This window comes from Miniopterus schreibersii, assembly GCF_964146895.1.
Source record: "Miniopterus schreibersii genome assembly, chromosome: 2".
Classification (NCBI taxonomy): Eukaryota; Metazoa; Chordata; class Mammalia; order Chiroptera; family Miniopteridae; genus Miniopterus; species Miniopterus schreibersii.
Genome location: NC_138102.1, coordinates 812,290 through 835,094, shown reverse-complemented (window position 1 = coordinate 835,094; position 22,805 = coordinate 812,290). Strand labels below are relative to the sequence as shown.

General features: G+C 46.1%; 1 protein-coding gene across 1 annotated transcript in view; it reads left to right on the top strand.

The window, feature by feature from the left end:
• CSMD1 (CUB and Sushi multiple domains 1) overlaps positions 1-22,805 on the top strand; it is a 1,001,626-nt gene that overhangs the window by 974,824 nt on the left and 3,997 nt on the right. The window contains exons 58-69 of the mRNA XM_081129106.1: positions 4,594-4,770; positions 5,341-5,520; positions 6,313-6,486; positions 6,779-6,952; positions 8,668-8,741; positions 10,109-10,220; positions 11,947-12,126; positions 13,502-13,546; positions 16,709-16,870; positions 17,403-17,515; positions 18,271-18,358; positions 22,532-22,664. Of these exons, the coding sequence (XP_080985232.1) occupies positions 4,594-4,770; positions 5,341-5,520; positions 6,313-6,486; positions 6,779-6,952; positions 8,668-8,741; positions 10,109-10,220; positions 11,947-12,126; positions 13,502-13,546; positions 16,709-16,870; positions 17,403-17,515; positions 18,271-18,358; positions 22,532-22,664 (1,612 nt within the window). The remainder of the gene's footprint in view (positions 1-4,593; positions 4,771-5,340; positions 5,521-6,312; positions 6,487-6,778; positions 6,953-8,667; positions 8,742-10,108; positions 10,221-11,946; positions 12,127-13,501; positions 13,547-16,708; positions 16,871-17,402; positions 17,516-18,270; positions 18,359-22,531; positions 22,665-22,805) is intronic.

Sequence of the window (22,805 nt, the reverse complement as noted above, 5' to 3'; positions counted from 1 at the left end):
CAGAGGTGGGAGTGGACTGTGGTAATAGAAGTCACCACGCTGAGAGACATGAGGTCTGACAGTCAGAGCTCTCTGTGTACCTGGCACGTTTCATGGAGGTCCAGGAAGCCCCTGTGTCATGAATAAGCACCACTCCCTAGAACAAGGAAAACTCGCCAAAACCAGGAGCAAGAACATCTTAGGACTGAGACTACGGGATCTCCCCTAACAAAGAGTGAAACTGGTGACAGGACCCAAATGATCTCCAACTGACTTAAAAGCCCAGCAGAACAAAACCCAGCACCTTTAAAGGAAAAACAGAATCCATGAAGCCTCAGCCCTCCACAATGCCCAGCACACAGTAAAAAATTACTAAACATGCACCGCTCAGAACAGTATGACCCACAGTCGAACAAACAGACAATCAAAATTGACCTTGAGATGACCCAAATATTGGAAAAAACACACTAGGATTTAAAGGAGCTGTTAAACATATGGTAAAAGACTTAAGTTAGGGCCATCAACAGGGAATCTCAACAGAGAAATAAAAATAATAAAAGGAAATCAAGTGGAAGTTCTGAAATTGAAGATACATATCTGATGTAAAGGCTTTTCTGGGTGAACTTAGAAACAGAATAAAGTTGGCAGAAGGGTCCCTTGACTTGAAGGCAGGTCAACGAAAATCATTTAATCTGTAAAACAGAGAAAAAAGTGGAGAAAAACTTGCAACAGAATAATTTACTACAGGATAGTATCAGGCAGTTTAATGTGCTATAACTGGAGTTTTAGGAGAAAAATGAGAGTGAGGATGGGGCAGAAAAATTATTGGTTAAAAGTTAACCAAATTTTATGGGGAAATACAGCTCCCATGAGCTCCACAGACCTCACTCAGAGGCATGCACATTCTATTAAAGACGGCCATTAACTTGGGACTGTGCGTTCTAAATTGCATTTACCACAAACACTTTAGTTTTGCAAATTTAAAAGGTGAAAAAATTAAAGCAGTTAAGAGTGATGTTTTTCCATGGAGATCTGGTTTCTGGGTGGAGATATAACACTGTAAGTTCCCTTTCAGCAGAGCATAAATGAGCTCATTTATTTGATTAAGAGAGCTTAATTGGATTTCAATGCACAGTGTTCCCAGCTCAGAATATGCAAAGTATTGTTGCATAATACTGTGTAAAGCTGAATACAGAAAGAAGATGGGTTACTAATACATTTCAATACAGAATGTATTTCTCAAATATGCCCCAAAATTGACTGCCTCCAAACCTGCGTTGTACAAAAGTCATGCAAAACTGAGGAAGCCAAACAATAGTGTACATTACACACAGTAAAATAAGCCATGACGGATGGTAATATGTCACCACACAAACATGCACGCACACGCACAGAGTCACCCACTGGAAACATTCTGTAACTTTCCATTTTTCTCACTTGTTACTCTAAGTACAAATCTTTGGGATACATATTATTTTCTATGGACAAGGGGTGTTGCCAGTGACATTTTTATTTCCACAAAAGTTTGCCTTGACCATATGTCCAGTACCCCAACCCAGATCATCTCTATGTGATGAAATTACCTTCTCTATCAAAAGCATTAAATCCAGTCGGAACATTTCAATAAATTGTTGAAAGGAATTAATGACTCTCAAAGGAAAAATCTTAAAATTCTTAAATATCAAAGAATTTGTATGTCTAATACATTTTCATCACTTTTAAACCTTGTTTTCTTTTGTTACCAATCCAGTCTTTTAATGAGAGTCTCGTTAACTTTTCACATCAGCATATCTCACAAAGCTGCTTAAGTAAAACGACATAATTGCTTCTAGTCACATCAAGCAACTCCTAATCCTGGTTCCCATGAAATCATACAGCTTCATTTTATTCAGGTGATGGACATGTAGTGGTGGTGATGATGATGATGATGAAGAAGAAAACAGCAACACTACCAGGAACCATGTCTACCTTCACTATCACTGTGTGCTAGGTTCCTTCCGGGGCATTTCACATACAGTACATTTCACCTCATGGCAACTGGGAGCAGTTACCTCTATTACACCTGTTTTACAGTAAATGCACCACATGTGGAGGGCCACAGTAAATGCACCACACTTGGAGGACCACAGTAAGTGAACCACACGTGGAGGGCCACAGTAAATACTCCGTACATGGAGGACCACACTGATCATTCACACTTAACCTGTATGAACAAAGATTCAAACCCAAAACTATTCAACTGGGTTTAACAGCCATCTTCCACAGAGAGCATGCCAAGTGAACAGTACTGATACCTGTAAACATTAAGTGTATTCAAAATAAGCATTATGCTCTTTTATCATAAATAAAGCAAAAGAAAGTGATGTATTACCAAAAGGAGTTGCATTAACCAAATGTACTTAAAAGAAAAGATGCATTTTGAAAGAAACTTTAGCTTGTAATTTTTAAAATGTTGCTTTTCTTTTAGCAACTCTAAATTTAGTCTCTTGTTTTGTTTTAGTGGCAGCCTCTTTGTAATGTTATTGTGTGAATATAAGAAACAGATATGTGTAGACTGTCTTCTGATCTTTATTTTCACAGGTGTAACCATCAGTAAAACTGTCCCTGTTGGAAACAAAACAAACAAACACGAATTTGACTTTGTAAAAGCACCCAGTATTTGAGGAGATGCTCTAATAATTAGGGTGGTGTTATGGTGATGGGCATTCTTTTCCTGACAGTATATTTGTCTGTAAATTAAGTTGAATGTGTTTTACCAGTGACTTGTTTTATTTCAGCATTAGTCCTTCCCAGATGACTTTTGAGAATTGCTACATAGATTTTAACAGTGGATGCAATTAGAATAAAATATAATAACATGGTGTCTGTGGTAGGTTTGCTAAATTATGAATTAGACCAATGTCATTATTTTCCATGTTAGGCTCTCCATTAGTACCTCTGCACAATACCTCCTGCAATGATGGATCAGTGTTTGTTGAATGTATAATTGTCTTGAATAGTCCAGCATCCTGGTTGTTTTTTGTTGTTTGCTTGTTTGTTTTTTAATATGTTTTTATTTATTTCAAAGAGAGAGGGAGAGAGAGAGAAACATTGATGAGAGTCATTGATCGGCTGCCTCCTGCACGCTTCCTGCTGAGGATCAAGCCCTCAACCTGGGCATGTGCCCTGACCAGGAGTCGAACCTTGACCTCCTGGATCATAGATTGATGCTCAACCACTGACCCATGATGGCCCTGCAGCAGCATCCTGTTTTTGCAATATGAAATTTTAATTATATTGCAGCCATCATACAACTTTTGAGCTTAAAAGAATGTTACATATCATCTGCATAAATACTGGTAAATAGATCTCATCTCAGTGCCAACCAAGACACTGCTGATGGGTCTGTGGGTGAAAGGATTGTGAGTTCAGACCCAGATTCATCCAGAAGGAGGGCTGTGATTGATTAGTTATGTCTGTCACAGGCACAGGGATAGAAGCACCAGCACGAGTGTTTGTATTTGTCAAATGAGGTTTGGTCCAACCTCAGGTTCAGTGCATTTTTCAATGTAACATGATAGACAATCCCCTAAATGTCCATCATACTGGCTTTTATATGCTGTGCACACTTTACAGTCCATTTTCTTCCATATTTTAAGAAGAGCGTATCTTTTGTTCTCAAGTCTGGATCTGAATGCGGAACAATTAGATAGGCGAGAGTGGTTTCAGATATTCAGTCATTCTCAGAAATGGTCCCATGGTGCATCTATTATCAAAATCCAGCCAAGGGTCAGGTTCTTTACATGACTGTTTTACATTATTGCGGAGGGTTGTGGAGAGAAAGTCATAGTCTTTATGGAAATAGGATCACTCAAAAGAAGCCAAAAAGCCTGTTACAGATTAAAATCACTGCCCTGAAGCACACCCAGCACCTGCGGGGCTCCCCTTGTTTGCTGAGTAAGGAGCCCACGAGACAAACCCATGGAACGTAGACCTGTTGTGTGGCCATCATTAGCTGGTCTGAATTCCTGTACCCAGCATTGCATCGTCTCCAGGGAAACGTCATGGGCAGTCACTGCGAAGCCAGTTAGCGCAGCTGCATTAGGTTTTGTACCATTGGGAAGGAAGACCATTTACTAAACAGCACAAGCGCACTCATGTTCCTAGGGCAGCCCTTACTGTCCAAACTGAAAAATCCTGCATATGTAAAATAGGACTGATTGCCGCAGATTAAAAAAAATAAGTGAAACTCAGCGATTGCCTGATGGGAGACTCTTCCAAGTTGTTAATATTTCATAGATTCTTTAAAATCAGTTTAATTTAGTATCATAAACATGTTACATCTCAGTGTAAGATGCCTTTGAATTTTTAGTGCTTTAACTCCTGTCTCTAGTTTGTTTTGAAGTAACGCACTTCAGAATGGATACTATGAATCTATAGTCTACACATTTGTAACCATCAATAAAGGAATGGTGTAAGGCAGAAAGTAAAATATATATTAAACATCCTCCATGGAGCATTTCCCGTGCACATTTATAACTGTGTCATCCGTTGCACTGATAACCTCGGTCTCCGGCATTTACACCTTAGGAATGGGTCACTCTCTCTGTGTATTTGCTTCCCTGACCCCCGCAGCTGTGTCCTGTGGGAACCCCGGCACGCCCACCCATGGCAGGATCGTCAGCAGTGACGGCATCCTGTTCTCCAGCTCTGTCATCTACGCCTGCTGGGAGGGCTACAGGACCTCGGGGCTGATGACACGCCACTGCACCGCCAACGGGACCTGGACGGGCACAGCTCCCGACTGCACAGGTCAGTGCCCAGCCATCAGGGTCGACCCAAGGATGGTGCCATGATGTCGACTTGACCCGGAAAAACCAGTTTGTTTTAAAGTGTTGTGTTGAGTTTTTAATGCATGGAGAAAAAAAGACATACGTATGGTTGGTATTTTGATTCTATGCATTTGATATTTATAGGTTCTTAACTTTATTACATGGTAGGAATTACTTTAAATGGTCAGTTGGGCTGGACGTTGTTGGTCTGTTCTCTCTGTGGACCACTTAGCGGGGAAGGAAGGGGACTGGGTTCTCTGGTTGCAGACTGTGCCTCTGTCCTGGGCATTATGGTCAGGACACATTCCCTGCCTCCTTAGGGAACCACACGGGGTAGCACAGCTTCCACCCAGGCAGGCACCGATGGAACAGAAATAGTGATTCCAAACGCTGGTCAGCAGAATGGTCAGAGGATAGTATAGCTGTAGTAATTCACAGAGTGATCGCTTTGAATGGATCTTCAGGGGAGGAACTGAATAGAAACCATGGCTCATCCATTTCGTGGTAATTTCTGTGTTTCTCTGCTTCTGTTTTGTTCCCCACGTCTTAGTCGTAAGCTGTGGGGATCCAGGCACACTGGCCAACGGCATCCAGTTCGGGACTGACTTCACCTTCAACAAGACCGTGAACTACCAGTGCAACCCCGGCTACGTCATGGAGCCCGTCACAGGGGCCACCATCCGCTGCACCAGAGATGGCGGATGGAGCCACAGCAAGCCCGTCTGCAGAGGTGAGTCCTAGCCCTTCGGCTTTACCTCACAGATAGACGTCTTTATCGATTACATTTTATTTCATTTGCAAGCGTGAGTGCTATCCTTCTATGTGCTGGGAATTCTTCTAAACTTATTTGCAAATAAATGTTAAACCACTTGATTTTATTTTTCCTTTTTTTTAAACAATCTGAAAACATTTATGATATTGAAACGTATACATCCTGCTATTAAAACAACAAAATAGTGCCCTGGCTAGTGTGGCTCAGTGCTTAGAGCGTTGGCCCGAGCACTGACAGGTCTTGGATTCGATTTCTGGACTAGAGCCCACATCTGGGTGGCAGGTTTGATCTCCGCCCCCATCTGGGTGTGTTTAGGAGGCAAACCAGGTGATGTCTCTTGCATCAGTGCTTGTCTCTCTGACCATGTGTGTGTATAAACTCACGAGATTGTACTCAAGTGACATGACCAAGCCCTGGTTGGGTTTGTCCTCAGGAACCAGCAGGAAAAGAGAAACTGAATGAGCTTCTCGCTCCCTTGGCCTCGTGTGTGTGGAGCACGTCGCGTTCAATCCCCTCCCCCAGCAGTGTGCTCGCTTTGCTGTTCTGTCCGTGATCTAAATCAATGAAGACATATTAGGGGACAGTTTTATTATTTCAATTCACTGTCTTCCTCAGTCACCTTCTTATTAAACAAACAGCTCTATGCAGGTGTCACCTGTAATTCAGGTAAAGTTAAAATGTGGCTCATTTGAGCATCACGGCCAAGGCGGCAGGTCTGGACCCCCTAACTCCTGTGTTCTTTGCGAGCAGCCGTCCTGTGCAGCCCACCGCCTGCCGTGCAGCATGGAGAAGTGGAGGGAGCCGATTTCCGCTGGGGCGCCAGCGTCAGCTACAGCTGTGCGGCAGGCTACCAGCTGTCCCACCCGGCCATCCTGTCCTGCGAAGGCCAGGGTGTGTGGAAGGGGGAGACGCCCCAGTGCCTGCGTAAGTCCCCTAGAGTCCCCCACACAACTTCCTCCTCAGGTGCCCTCTGCATCAGCACCTGCATGAGCAGCTTAGGCTACAATTTGGGGACACAGCCACGTGTCATTTGTAACCAGGCAATGGCAGTTAAATGTCCGATTTGAGCCAGCACTGCCCAAGGGGGGAGTCTGCCCTTACAGATGGTTATTGATCTGATAGTTGCACCTAGAGATGGAGCAGAGCCTCTGTGACTTTCACGGGGCCGCCTGATCCAGGGCACCTGTGTGGCTGACCTCTTCTCTGTTTCCGCCAGCTGTGTTCTGTGGAGACCCGGGCACCCCCGCGGAGGGCCGGCTCAGTGGCAAAAGTTTCACCTACAAATCTGAAGTCTCCTTCCAGTGCAAACCACCCTTCCTACTGGTGGGATCTCCGAGGAGGACCTGCCAGGCCGATGGCACGTGGAGTGGGGTGCAGCCCACCTGCATAGGTAATGACTGCAAGGCAGCCAGAGGGTACTTGAGGGTGAGGCATTTGGTTCTAAAGCCTAGTCATTTGTGGGCACAGTGTCCGCGTAGATGATTCCTGTGTAAGGGCCAATCAGCTGAACTGATGTGATGCCTCTTTTATTTTTTTTTCATTAACCCTCACCTGAGGATTAATCAATTTCCATTGATTTTTTTTTTTTTTTTTTTTTTTAGAGAGAAACACTGATGTGAGAGAGACACATTGATTGGTTGCCTCCACATGCACCCCAACAGGGGCCAGGGAATGAACCTGCAACCCAGGTACGTGCCCTCGATTGGGCATCGAGCCTGGGACTCTTTGGTGCTGGGGCCGATGCTCTAACCACTGAGCCACACCAGCCGGGGCATGACGCCTCTTTTAAATCGTGCAAACGAATTTGGAGTTGATTTTAGCGATGTGCTAAGACGGCCCCAAGACTGTTCTCTTGCCTCAAGTCTCAGGCTCCTGTCCCTGTCACCTGACAACTGCACTTTTTAGGGGGACAGCTTCTCTGCAGGGGTCGGGAATGTTTTCTCCAAAATGGCCCCAGCCGCGAGCACAGCCTCCCCAAGCCTGTCCCTCATTGCTTTAGTCCCCACCGAACCACTGGACTGTTAGCAATGACAGCAAGAGTCACCTGAGCTCTTATGTCCTAGGGACCTCAGAGCACGGGAATGAAACTTGCAGGTCAGGAGAGACCTTCTGTGTATCCCAATCCCGCATTTGTAGAGTAAATCTCCGTCTCATAGGAAGGGCTCAGGTGGAAATTTCCATGTTAGCAGTGTGAGTGGCACAGACACCGGACCCTCAACTTCCTGACTCAGAGCAGGTCACGGCTGCGGACTCGGGTCATTGCCGGGGACCTTGTCCACCAGCTGCCATGGGCAGAAGTGTGGCTGCTCCGCCTGGCTGCTGTAGGCAGCTCTGGACTTACCGTCTTGATTGTTCTCCAAGAAACCAAGTGATACCTGCTTGAGAATTATGTGGGGCCGGGGTAACTTTGGCGAGGCCCGGCCCCCCGGGCGTAGACGCGCTCACTGCCCTTAGATTCCGCATGGATCTGTGGCAGCTCTCGCTTGACTAAAAGCATCTTTCTCCCCCAATACGGTTCTTTCTTTTGAAAACACTTGTTTTAAGTTTTCCACTAGCAGCTGGAGAGAATCAAATAATAAAGCTGCGGTGCCTCTTTATGGCTCAGGTCCTGCGTTTGGGGGCATGTTGCTGACGGTCTGCCATGGGCTTCCATTTAGAATCATCAAATATATTTCCTCAGTATTGAGGAAAATTAAGAAAATTGAATAGTGTCACCAGTGACCAGAAGAGATTCACTGAATCCCTAAAAAACAAGGGTCACTATAGGTGGTTTCTGAAGATGGAGTTTTATTAACCAGCTGGTACAGTATGTCGGGAGAGAAATTCATCTGTTGGATGGGAAAGAATGTGCTTATTCTGATGTAGAAAATCCCAGGCGCTGCAATTTAGTGTCATTGTCACAGCACTATAGGGTCATTTAAGAAACATGCCTGAGCAGAAAATGCAAATCACAGTGTATTTCATTCATAATTTTCATATGAAACATCCCCCACATCTGTAAAAACACAGTTTTCTCCATTGTGTGAGACCTTTTAGTAAAAGGGTTAGAATTCCTGTAATGACTGCATCCGTGCCCTGTGCTTGTTTTGTGATTGTAACTTTCAGATCCCACTCACAACACCTGCCCGGACCCTGGGACCCCACACTTCGGCATACAGAACAGCTCCAGAGGATACGAGGTATTTTGTTGTTATTTCATGATGTTTTTCTGGAAGTATTTAGACGTGTGTATGTTCTCATGTGCCATGATTTGTGTCAAAGTTGCCCAGATGACATCCATCCAGGCCGGATTCATTTCTGTGCAGCATTTTAACTGTCAAAACCAAGATGACTGTGTTACCTGAATTCACACCACAGTAGTTGCTCCATTAATTTCCACTTGAAAACATGCATGTTTTGTATTTTGAACATGGCGATTCTCAAATTTGGGTGAGTCATCACTGGATAGCTACACAGAAAAGGGCCCTATTTAGTGACCCAATGTAATGGCCAAATATTTAAATTCCAGAGACAATAACAGAAGAAGATGTCACATCCAAGCCCCTTAAGCTAAGGGTCCCTTGTGACATCTCTTCTCCCTGTGATCTCTTAAAACCAAATGAATTATTTGCATTCTTAGTATCACTTTCAAACATTTCATTTGACTTTTTAAGTAAAAATTGCATTAACAGGGACGTGTTTCTGGCCCATGGGCGTGCAGCCCAGTACATAGGAATAGTAGGAAGTGCTCTACGTGGCACGGCTCTCACTAGCCCACTAGGAGAATCTATGTCTGGGTCAGCAGTGGTCGCGGCGATTCTCCGGCTGCCAGCACACAGCCCACGGAGAGCGAACACGAGGAGCTTATGTTCACCACACAGGCTAAAGGGGTGGACACACCCCTCACTCCCCTTGTGACAAAGCAGAGTGACACCCACTCTAATAATCAATCGAACCTCAGGGCAAGGTTACTAATAATTTACAGAGATGGCTGAGACCTGCAGGGAGTCTCCCCAAACACCTGTTTGTCCTTTGCTGGGACTTGCCTGTGGTCTGAATATGATGGATCAGCTCTCTGCTTCCTTCCCCCAGAGCTGGAGCCTGATGCACAGGAAGTGAGCTCTCAGTCTGGGTCCCTCCTTGTGTCCTGGGGTGTTAGTCACAAAGTGCACCTGGCTCTCTCCCATTCTCCAGCCAGGCACATCCCATAGACTCATAAACCCGGTTTACAGTAACCCATCTCGAGTGGCCAGGTGCATCCCACCAGGTACATCCCACCAGGTACTTCTAAAAAGACTGCTTGAGGAGGATGCTGTGTTTTCTTCCCACCAGGCTCTCCATCATCTCCATGCTGGTCCATCTTATCAGCGTGTTCGCTGGGAGGGCTCTCTGGGCTCCCTGCCATGTTACAGGAGAGTGTGACGGAGCCCATCCCTGATCCCACCAGCCAGGGCCAAACAGCCCTGTTATTAAAGTGGTTCCCGCCTAGATGTGCTTCTTGGCAGGACCTGCTCCTCTCGTGTGTCCCTGTGTCTTGCCTCTGAGGCTCATGTTGGTTTTCTTCCAGGTGGGGAGCACCGTGTTCTTCAGGTGCAGGAAGGGCTACCACGTGCAGGGATCGACCACACGCACCTGCCTTGCGAACTTAACGTGGAGCGGGATACAGACCGAGTGCATACGTAAGTGGGGTCCTCCTGCCACGCTCAGCAGTGAGCATGTTCCCGTGTCTGGGGGGTGTTTACCTGCAAGGGAAACATGAGGAACTGTTTCATGTCCGTTTGTTTGATTGTCTTGAATTCCCTAAACCAGTGTTTCTAGAAGTTTGATTCCCTAGAGCCAGTGGGGTCAGCATCTCCTGGGGTTTGGTGGAAATTCGGATCCTCAGCCCCCTGCCCAGACCTATAGAATCAGAAACCCTGGGGGCTGGGTGGGGGACAGGGTCTGGTTTACCTGGCCCTCCAGGTGATCCTGAGGCACCTGCGGTCTGAGGAACAGCCCTAAACCTTCACTACAAGGGACAACATTGTAGAAACACTGACAGAGAGAGAGCCACCTGGTGCCATTGTAATTCTTCTAGATGTGCTTCAGGTTGTCGGGTGGAAATGGGTGAGGGTACGTCGGAGTGTTAACAGAAATGCTTAAATGTGCTTTTTGGAGTCTGAGCTGATCATTCCTATAGCTGCTTAGATCAGACTTATCTCGTGACTTAATCGTGAGCATTAGAAGACATCTGGACGAGTGACTAGGGAGACAGTCTTTCACCCTCTGGCAGTTCAGTGTCCCACTCTCATGGGGAAACCTAACAACAGCAGAACATTGTAAAAATCACTTTCATAGGACAGAAGATACAATTTTTCTGTATATTTATCAGTATTACAATATGTGTATTTATTTCAAGGCTATCAATTCTAAGCTTCTCACATCATACATGTGGGTGTTATATTCACATACACACACATATATGTATACATGTGTGCACCATTTCCTAACAGCAGGTCTTCATTGTGTTGAAAGTTTGCCAAAGTACAAAGTATTATGATACTTAAAATGACTGCAGTTACAATTTTAATACTGTAAACTTATTTTATGATAATCTGCCAGGTTCTTTACTTGGGACATGTGTGTAAACTTTATGAAGAATGAGAAGGTGCTTGTGATCTAAACATTACAAGTTATTTATGCCCAAATTGCATTTTGGAAGGAAATAAGAATCTATAATAATTTAACTACTAAACACATCACATTTTTACCAAAATTAATTATTCATTCAACTAAATAGTAAATTTGCTAGTTGCCTTCAGACAAAAGCCAAGGCATATTTCTAAGCACATGTTAATCTGTTTGTGTTTAGTTTACAGGAGTTGTCTTTTAAGGAAATTTAACATGTTGTTTATCACTTTCATAGGACAGAAGATGGTATAGCAAAAGCAATCTGTTATTTCAAAGCGATGGTTTCTATTCTAAATTTCTACACATAACTAATTACACCTTTGTTGAGAGGAAGATATTTATAAATGTGTACAGGAGTTGGCAAAAAGTAGGTTTACAGTTTATATGAAAAATAACACAATAAATAATAATACAAGAATAAATTCAGTGTTTCACATACAGCTGTAAACCTACTTTTTGTGTGTGTGCATATATATGGCTACAGGGAGAGAGACAGAGACAGAGAGGAGGGAAGCAGGCAGGCATCTGACAGACACCAACCTCATGTTGAAAGTTGCCAAGGGAGATGGAATGCTGGTGATACTTGGGTTGATACTGTATTCACAATTTTAAATTGTAAAGTAACTTTATAACCACTTCCAAATCGTTGCCCTATTTCCTTATTTCTTTAGACACGTGTTAAGTTCATAAGGAAGCAAGTTTCCATGTTTCCTAATGGAATAAATACCATTTCAGCCCACGCCTGCCGACAGCCTGAGACGCCGGCCCACGCGGACGTGAGAGCCATCGACCTCCCTGCCTTTGGCTACACCTTGGTGTACACCTGCCACCCGGGGTTTTTCCTGGCCGGCGGATCTGAGCACAGGACCTGTAAAGCAGATATGAGGTGGACAGGGAAGTCGCCTGTCTGTAAAAGTAAGTCACTGACCAGGAGGTGCTGCCCCTCCCACAGAGCAGAGATGAATGCACGCTGCCCCCAGGCTAGTGTCCAGGTGTGAGACGCATAAGCAAGCCCTTCCCGGAAGTGGTGTCAGTCCCCCGGCTCTCATGCTTCCTGTGTGTGGCCGTGTGTGTGGCCGTGTGTGCAGCACGTGTCTGATGCTGTGGAGGCAAAGGCTAAGGAGATGTGCAGATTCTGTTATTTGCTAATCACTTGTTAACCCAAAGGGAGCATCTGCTTGGTTGAAGAAGAGCATTATGAGTTGAAGAAAAATAATATCTATAGGGTTTCCCCCAAATGACTACACATACTTTGAATAATGATGAAGACTGTGCTTATTAAAATACGTTTCATGTTCAGAATGGAGCTAGCTGCTGTTAAAGTGGGTATACATTTTTTGGGGGGGACACCCTGTATTTTTGGAAAATGTATTTTTTAATGAAAATGGACAAATACCACCAACTGCTGGTGCATATTAAACTCTGATTTTCAAGACCACGGGCTGTTTGGTGGTGGAATATAAGTTTGTGTTCTTGACACTGGTTCTACCTTTTAAATTACAAAAGCAATTAACATGGAAATGATGCACTAATTACACATGAATTTGTGTATTTACAAATGAGAGAGATACTTCTGGGCCAGACTGGACGAGAGCTCACCTTCCAGGTCCCCACCCAGCGTAGACTGTGACACATCGAGCCCTAAACCCCGTCAGTGAAGACCATGGAGGGAGATAAAACCCATGACTAGTTTCAGTTCCTAGGAGCTTATTTAAGGTTCTGAAGTTAAGAATTCTTGAGACACCTACACTCCTCTGGCCTTTCTCTGTCAGAAATAGAAGTAAACAGACTTAAAAAATGATAATCTGTAGCTTGATACAAAACTAGAAAAGCTCAGAGATCATGAACTAAATTTAACTTGGAGACCAAATTAAACATTCTGCAGGAGATGTAATTTGGTGATATTGAATATTAACTTACAAGTGCATGGATGTGGGTGGGGCCTCGTAAAATTAAGGGAAGTTATGGACTAAGTGTTAGCCATTCTGTTACCTTTCGGTTGGGGGCAGCAAATCCCAAAAAGGAGTCAGAAAACGGATAAGAACCACCCTCGTTTGCAAGGCTCTCTGTTGTAGCACAACACCTGGGGACACGCGTCAGATCCGCACTGATTTTCACCAGAAAGGATGTTCTGCTGGGAACACATGGGTTAAAGTGAATCTGTATAGATGAGTGTATTTTGTACACGCAAGAAATCTGGAGGAAAAAAACTGCTTCAAGTTGACATTTTTTTCAAACTTATTCCAAAATACATGCATTTGAAAATGATAATTTGTCTTTTTACTTGTAGGTAAAGGAGTGAGAGAAGTTAATGAAACAGTTACTAAAACCCCAGGTTTGTATACAGAACAGTTACAGATTTAAATCAAACGCAGTGAATTGTTCTCGGCTACACTCTGTACAGTGAAACAAACCCTGACATGTCGATTTCTGACTCCATGAGCCCAGGGACAAGCTCACGATTCGGTTACTGCAGACACCCAGGCCACGCAAATTTCTGTTGCTTTCCTAAAACTGTGGTTTGAGGGAATAACAGTCCTTACAGGGAAAAGCTTCAGCACCTTCACACTTGCATTCCAAGGTGCCTGGGCATTTTGTAGCGGAGATGGACACGATGTTGGTGACAGATGTGGTATAATAGAGAGCCTTCTAAAGGGGGTGGATCCTTTCCCCTCGCCCGGGAGCGGAGGCAGGGAGGCCCTGGGTGGCTGACTTGCGTGTGAGCAGTTCCAATGTGCAGCTCCGTTTCCTCCCACGTGTCTCCATAATCCAGGCGTCCTCTGCCTCCTCAGATGTGAGCTGTGGCTTTTTGTTGTATGTGCGGCCTCACGACATGCATGGTACAGCCCATCGGAAAGATGCGGGCCTGCTCCCTAGGGAAGGCGCTCCTTAGCCCGTCAGCCAGCATCTCGCATCCGTGTCACAGCTCCAGAGAACGTTTGAATGATACAGTGTGTCCCCAAATTGTAATTTAAGTCTGACTTTTTTTTTTTAAAGAAATAGATAATCTTTGTAAGTATACAACACCACTTTCCTTACTCGGGTGTGAACGCTGGTGCTCAAACTTGAAGAGCTGCTCTAGTGTCCGATGTGCCGAGTCTGTGTGACGCTGTGGTTCAGTCATGTGCTGCGTACACATTTCATTCTTGGACGAGGCAAATGTCTCAGCGAGATCAGAGGAGTCTCTCCAACATACTTCACAAAAATGACTCTAAAAAAATCTTTCGGGGCCGTTCTGTGTAGACGTTATTTATAAATCAGATATCAAGTGGGTGCCCTTCCCCAGCAACGCTGTCCCCGGAAGGAAACTCGGTGGTGGTGCTGTGTTTGTGCTGCTTCTGTTGCTCATTTTTTATGGAAGAAACTGACATATTGGCACCTTCCTTTAGTTTTGTTTTGTTAATCATCACCTGAGGATACTTTTTCCAAATGATTTTTTTTTTTTAAGATTGGAAGAGAGGGAGGGAGAGAGAAAGATCGATGTGAGAGAGACACATCAATTGGTTGCCTCCTGCACACGCCCTGACCGGGGCCGGGGATCGAACCTGCAACAGGTACGTGCCCTTGACTGGAAATCGAACCCGAGACCCTTTGGTGTGCAGCTGATGCTCTAACCACGGGGCCGCAGCTGCCAAGGCCTGGCACCTTTTTTCTGAAGGTGCGTGGGGTGGGGTGGTCATCGTAGAGGTGCACCTACCTACACTCTCCGAAGGGAATTGCTCCTTAAGTGTGACCCTTTATCAGACAGCACGTTACACACCTTCCCTCTGGGCGTCGCATTAACTACCAGCAGCAAATCAGATGACAGGGACCCAAAATGACCATCTCACCCTATGACCGATGGTCACACAGGTACAAACAGGCCACTTCTCAGACCCTGTTCGTGCCCTGTCACCATGGCTCTGGTCCACCACCAAGAGCAGACTCAGTGACGCTCCAGCAAGTACATTAACAGCCCCCCCGAGTGTGTGAATTCTAACCGGGGCCCTGGCTGGTGTGGCCCAGTGGCTGAGCGTCGTCCCTGCACCAAAAGCTTGCCAATTCGATTCCCGGTCAGGGCGCAGGCCCGACTTGTGGGCTTGATCCCAGCAGGGACGTGCAGGAGGCAGCCGATCACATGGATGTTTCTCTCTCTTCCCTTCCTCTCTCCAAAAATTAACTATTTTAAAAAATTAATAAATAAATTCTCATCAGGAAAAGAAAGCATCTTGATACTGTTCTAAAGGCTGTTAACGTCAGTAAAGGAAACTGCGTCACTTGGGGCCCCTGGGAAGCTGCCTGCGGAGGAGGCAGCATTTAAGGTCCGTGACCAGTGGGCAGATGCGTCAGAGACCAGTGCTGGTGTCTCAGCCTCGATCTTACTTCATGTCTTTAGTCAGCTGAGTCCACCCGAGGCTGTCAGACGTGATGCCGTCCTGTCCCTCTGTGACTCGGGTTGCTGGGACGGCCTCAGGGGTTAGCCTCCAGGGAAGACAGGAAACAGCCAACGGGACCATTGGCGCAGCCTGAGCGGGGGGCGGGGTCGCAGGGTCCTCGGCATCTGTGGCTCTAAGTGGGCTGCAAGTCAGACGGTACATGTGGACGGATTCCACTTGCGATGGATCTTGTCGGATTATCTGGTGGGGGCCCCTCCTGGGGCAGAAAGCAGACAGTGCGACCCGGTCCAGCTCACATCAGCTACCCCGGGAATGTACACCGATGCTGTGAAATGGCCCCACTTCATGCACGTTTGCTAACAGAAATGTGAAAAATAGGTTTAACGTTGATAATCAGTGGAAAAAGAGAGAATTTCTCAGTAATCATTGCGAGTTCTCCTGTCCCAGGTGAATTTTAATGTTTTTAAAGACTTTATTACGCCTTTTCTTTCTGAATTTTATAAATATACGTGTCCCGTGTGACACCATTTGATCCAACTTTCTTACCAATGGGGGGATATCATCACATGGAGATTAGAGGGTAAATGAGAGAGATCAGGAGACTGTAAAGTTTTAAAGACCTCAGAACAAAGCACCGGGGGCTTCCTAGCCGGGCCCGTCTCATCCCAGCAGGGCTGTGACACTCAGGCCATGTGAGGGCCGGAGATTCCCCACACCTGGCACACTCGACTCTTCTGAGCTCCTGTCCCTCAGTGAGTAGAGCTAGTGGTTAACACATCAGCAGTGATTTCTGGGTCAGTTTAACACACTTCTTATTAAGCCCCCTAAATTCTAACCTCACATTGATGGTACCATTCAGCACTCGCTCCCGTCTCTCTAGGCAGGTCCGCTTTGCCTCTGAAGTATTTCTCCCCAAAGTGACAAATGCTTGTTTCCCCTCCCGGTAGTCCGGCTCTGGGGTCGCTGAGTCTTACACACACTGAGGGCACCGCAGTCGGTCACCCCGTCGGTCATGGTCGTCACTCTGTGGCGTCTCCCTGAACGCGCCCACCTGCTCTGTTGTGAAACACCTGCGCTTGCCTGTTCTGTGTCTGCTCACATGTCCGTTTTCCTGCCTGCAGTTCCCTCCGACGTGTTCTTCATCCACTCTGTGTGGAAGGGACATTACGAGTATTTGGGGAGAAGACAGCCGGCGACCCTGACAGTGGATGGCTTCAACGCGAGCAGTAGCAATGTGAATGCCACCTTCACCGCGGCCTCGCAGGTGGAGCTGAAGCTGGCAGGTAGGGACTGGGCGTGAGCAACGCGAGCAGTAGCCCCGCTGACTTCCTCAGAGCGGCACCACATGTCTCAGCGCCTTTCCTGGGATGCTGGCTCTGGGTGCCGCTGTGGGGTCAGCTCAGGGACCACAGAGGTTATTTTCTCATGTTAAGTATCACAGACGGGTACAAAAGCGTGAAGGAATCTGCTCAACATTATGCACAAAACACATTAAGTCGGAGGTGTAAGATTTAAGTCCAGACATGCATGTCCCGAAATATATTCTTTGTGCCCGGGTTGTGGGCTCCATACCCATCAGGGGTTCTTACAGGAGGCAGCCAATCAATGACTCTCATCATTGATGTTTCTCTCTCTCCCTCTCTCTTCCTCTCTCTCTAAAATAATCAATAAAAGCATATTAAAATAACAATAACTTTCTTCTCTATGGTACGATCACCTCTGAACCATGTTCCATGCCCCGTGGATCGCATGCCTGAATCGTGAGCTCCGTGAGCCCCTGGGACACGTGGGCGACCAGCTGTGCTCTCTCCCCAGGGGTCTACAAGAAAGAGGAGGCCCACCTGCTCCTGAGAGTTTTTCACGCAAAAGGGCCTGCAGACGTTTCTGTGAGCAAGTTTGAAAATGACCAATGGGGACTGGACGGTTACGTAAGTAGCCTGTGTGAGGGGGACAGAGCACAGATTTCCTGAGTGTCCCTGTCTGCACAGAGGTGCGGGGCAGGGGCCAGGTCTGGGAGGAGCCCTGTGTGTGGGTCCCTGTGAAAACCCCCCGCCCCTCCTCTGAGCGGTGTGGCCTCCTGCCTGCCCTTTACCCTGGAAGAAACCAAGTCCCGAAATGAGAACTGGGTGGGCAGGAGCAGGTGGGCCGTTGCTGCCGGGACAAAGCCAGAGCCGTGAAGGTGGTGGCCAAACTCTTCCCAAGGCCTTTTGGTACCACTCAGAAAGCTCTAGAAATGTCAGTCCCAGGTGGACAGGGACACTTAAGAAGCCCCCATTAATCGCCTTCTTTGCAAGTGGGCCACTTGTGCTCTGATGCTTTATCTGACTCAAGGGGCAGAGCCCCACATGCTGCTCATCAGCCCACAGCTGGGACAGGAAGCAAGTTTTACATCATGTGGGTCATATGAAGCCAGGTCTTGTCCCTGTTACAGAGGAGAGTTAGACTATGAATAGGCTGGACATTTACTACCATTTTTGAGGTCGAGGTGAGTCAGAATTTACATGTGAGTTGAGGTTCGTGTCTGTGTATTTAAATGTTTAACTATAAATGTTTCACTGTAAGGAATGGCAAAAAATAAAAGTCTAACCTGTACTATCTAAACGAGAAGATAGCAGTGACATCAGATAAGAGAGGAGAGTGCTCCCAGCCCCTGCCGAGCCTGATCTTCCTGTTCATGCTCCAGGTCTCGTCAGGACTCGAAAGAGGAAGTTTTACCTTTCAAGGTGACATCCATGGGGAAGACTTTGGGAAATTCAAGCTTGAGAGGCAAGGTAAGCTCACGTGGGTTATTCTCAAAGGGAAGACCAGATGGCCTTCAGATGATTGTGCCGAGAAGTACTGGAAAAGGCCAAGATCCTAAAGGCACAGAAACAAAAATAATGGGAGAGACAAACATGTTTTATAGCTGAAAGAAAAAAATAGACAATGAGAAGCTGGGAGAAAATGCAGTACCTATGCCAGGCGTGGGATTAATATCCTTACTACAGAGAGAGATTCAACATAAGGGGAAGAAAAATAAAACTTGAATAAAGAATTTAAGCAAACTGCATTACCTAAGAAAATTGTAAGAATAATTAGAGGTCACCAAAAAGCAATGAAAAGAACATCAATTTCAAAAATGCACACTGTGGACTCAAAGGTAGATCATGGTTAGTTATCAAAACGTCAGTTTTTAAAAAATGATGTTGGGCAGATGGTAGAAATAGGCACTTGGGCGGGTGCTTGGTTTTGGTGGATGTTGGGAGTGGATGTACAGTTTGGCTGCTCTTTCACCTAACAAGCCTGTCTTTAGAGTTTTTTTTAATTCTCACCTGACAATATGCTTTTATTGATTTTAGAGAGAGGAAGGGGGATGGAAACATTGACGTGAGAGAGAGACAGTGATTGGTTTCCTCCTGTATGCACCCAGACCAGGATCGAACCTGCAGCCTCTTTGGCGTACCCATGACACTCCAACCAGCCGAGCCTCCGGCCGGGGCTATCTTTAGAACTTGTAACAAACAAGCGTCAAAACTGTTCTTTGCATTTTCAGGAGTATCTAAAGCAGGAGTTTTCAATAGTTGAAATTAGAAATAATCTCTACATTTTACACATTTATCATAAAAGAATTGTGCCAATAAATAATTTTAAGCTGTGTGTTAGATGAAATAGGAAATAATAATTCCATTTAGTGTTTTCATTAAAGCAATGAGGGCTTTTTATTGATGTGGAAAGACACCCATGACACACATGAGAAAAGTTCACTCGAGACAGACAGACGGACCCGCTCCTGTCTCGATACCTTTGTCTGCTACTTGATTTTTACCTCAGTAATTAGAGAAGGAAAATACTGGTGGTGTCATCACGATGGTTACAATGCTCTGTTTCTCATCTGCAGTCTCCTGGAGAAGCCAGTTTTGTTGTTATGAAGACGAGGGGCGAGCACGAGCATTCGCTTTGCGCCAAAGCTCTTTCCACACAAAAGCTGTTGCTCCTATTGCTACTAACAGATGAGAACCAGCATTTTCCTAATGAGGTTAACGCAATACTTCTCCTGAACAGTATAAACCACTTTACGTGTTACTTGCAGAACACTCTTAACATGCTAATTTAATAGAGAGGAGCATTGCCACATGGGCCTGGGCAGAAGAGCACCCTCCAGAGGCACGTGGGGGTGAATCTCTGTGACGATTGTCACGGATGAGATTTTTATCAAGATGAGGGATTCCAAAGGGAACCAACCAAGTGTATATTATCATACTTAAAAAAACACACAACTTGGTCAAAAAGGATCATCACAAAATCCTCTAATTCTGCCATCCCAAACTCAGGGCTTTTAAACAGAAGAGGTTTGAACTATAATGTCAGCAATGGCTGAGTTGCTATTTAAACTGGGTCATTTAATTTTTAGGTAATAGCGTCGACGTATTAGGGCAACACGAACGATGGGTAAACTTCCCCTTGCTCTAAACCAGATTTGTGGTTACTTGTCCTGCTTTCGCCCGAGGCACATGCTCCGGTAACTTCCCCCCAGGGCCCCCCAGCGAGGGCCCAGGCTCTCCAGAGATGTCTGAGCCCACTCATCCGACGAGCCTGCCCTGAGCCATTGCGCTGCTATTGCCAGTTCTCTTTGCATTTCCCCATCTCTTTTTAATCTAACAGAATACCCACTTGTTTTAATAAGTAATCTTTGTTCTCGTGTGATGATGAGCTTATTGTCAAGAATTCGCTTCAGAAAATAATTTGAATCAGTAGCAAGCCTCCCATTCAACTAATTAGAAAAGTCTTTGTTGAAGTTTCGATGGAAAAACATCCATTCATTTCAGAGTTATGGCTAAACCCAGTTTTATGGACAAAAACAAACGACCCCATAATTGTCTCCAGTCAGTAGATGGACTGGAAAGAAGTGATTATCATTAAATGGATACTAAACGCACTTAGTTTGAAAGACAAGTCTAGTGCAAAGAAACAGGGACATGAAACATGGCACATTCTGTGAGGCAAGGAGCTGACTTCTGAGACCCTCCTGTGTTCAGAGCCCCCTGACGTAGAGCCACAGATAGGAGATTTCACTGAGCATTAGCGAAAAACGCGCGAAATGGCCTAAACACCCCCAACAGTAGGCTGGCTACCTACATTCCAGCCTAAAAAATTAAATCTGATTTATATGTGCTGATGGAAGAACCCACAAATAGATGGTTATGTTTAAAAAGCCAAATATAAAACATGGAAATTGTATTCCCGTTTTTTTAGAAAAGTAATTAAAGAGAAACCGTCGTGTGTTAATGGTACTTTGCCGGGAGGACACTAAAAATACCCAAACCTGTGGCTTAGAGAGGCGGGGGGACCCTTAATTTTCATCGACCTTTTTATTATCTCATAACTTTTTATGCCATTTTCATGAACATCACAGGCAGGCACTGCCCTTTAAATTATTAAAACAAGGTAAAAACTTAAATTAACTGGGAGCTCCCGACGGTCTGGTAATTTCCGAGGAGGGCTGGCTGCAGAGTCCCAAAGCCCTTTCCTCAGCTGCTCCCTGTGAGGACTGATGTCCCCTCTGAGGAGCGGATTTTCCAGGATTCTTTTGGTTGGGAGCCTGGTATGTATTACGGCCAAAAGCATAGAGTCCTGTTTGCAGAAAACTAAGCTGGTTAATTTAAGCAGAATTCACGTTCTTTAGAATGAGGCAAAGAGCCCCCCGGGGCTAAACCTGAAGCAGGAAGTGGGGCAACTCCACGGAAGCCAGGGGAGCTGATGCCCTGGAAAGACGCACGGGGTTTATTTCCCACAACTGTGCACAGAGCACCTGGTGTGTCGTAGGCTCTGTCGCAGGCTCCGGGGAGTTGGGGAAGCTGCCCGAGGGCCCTGGCGAAACCGAGCTCCCATCCCTTAAACTCGGGTCCCAGAGAAGCTCATTTGATTTTCTTTGCATTTATGGTTTGTAAAAGGAAATGAAACAGGCCTCTCTTACCATGACACACCCCGTAAGTCCTGGGCCTGGGCTTCTGAAACCCCACCAGCGTGTCTGCCGGTCCTGCGTGATCCAGAGGACCCTGTTCACAGTCCCTCACACACGTCATTGAGTGAGTCCACCCGCTCAGCCAGATGCACTTCAGAACTGCACTTTAGCCCTGGCCATGTTGCTCAATGGTTAGAGTGTCCCGTGCACCAAAGGGTCTTGGGTTCGATTCCCGGTCAAGGACATGTACCTGGGTTTCGGGTGGGCTCCCTGCCCCTGGCTGGGGTGTGTGTGGAATGCAACCAATCGATGGGTCTCGCGTCTGTGTTTCTCTCGCTCCCCCCCCCCCAAAAGCCTGTCTCCCAATGCCACGCGCAGACCTGCAGCTCCTCGGAGATGGCTGTAGGGTTGGTGACTACGCCCCCTTCCTGGTGTGTGAGATGCTTGTATCCGCTGCCCCGTGGGATGGGCGCAGCCACCCTGTATCACCCTCTGTGTTCTCATAGAAACTTCTGTGATAACATCGGGCTGTGTTCTTTTGGGTAATTCCGAACTCTGTAGTGAATTTTGGAGACTCCCTAAAAAATGTGGACTATTCAACATGTTCACACTTTGAGAACACAATACCATCTATCTAGGAACCTGGGGTACTTAGTAATTTCAGTGATTGGTATTTTGCTGAGTCTGTGCCTGAGGACGGGAGACAGCAGACACTCCCCGTGTCTGTAGACCGGCAAAGCCGCGTGGGTGCTTTATGCAAATACACTATCAGCAGCTACAAGCAAAGTCAGAATGGGTGAGACCCTCTGCCGCTCCTACGAGCAGCACGGCTGAGCCTCGGTGGGAGTGGGCAGGGTTTGCTTCTGGGTCGTTAAGATGCACATTAATTAAAGTCTTTCCATGGGTCCTTAAGGAATTTAACTCCTGCTTCCTGTAGAATTGACATCCATTTATAAAATTTATCGTAAATGTGTTAATCACAAATATTCCTTTCGTTTTCCAGATCCCCTGAGCTCCGACCAGGACTCTGCACACCGCCCTCCGGGCACCAGCAGCGGCTCCGTGGCGGCTGCCATTCTGGTTCCCTTCTTTGCTCTCATCTTATCAGGGTTTGCATTTTACCTCTACAAACACAGGTACCGTCGATGCGCCCCCCATTTGCACTCGGTGACACTGTGAAGTGTTGGTGTGATGAATGCCTGCCCTCACCCTCACACCCACGTGGATCTGCAGCCACACGCAGTGTTCCCCCCGACACTAAGAATGCGCACGTGGCA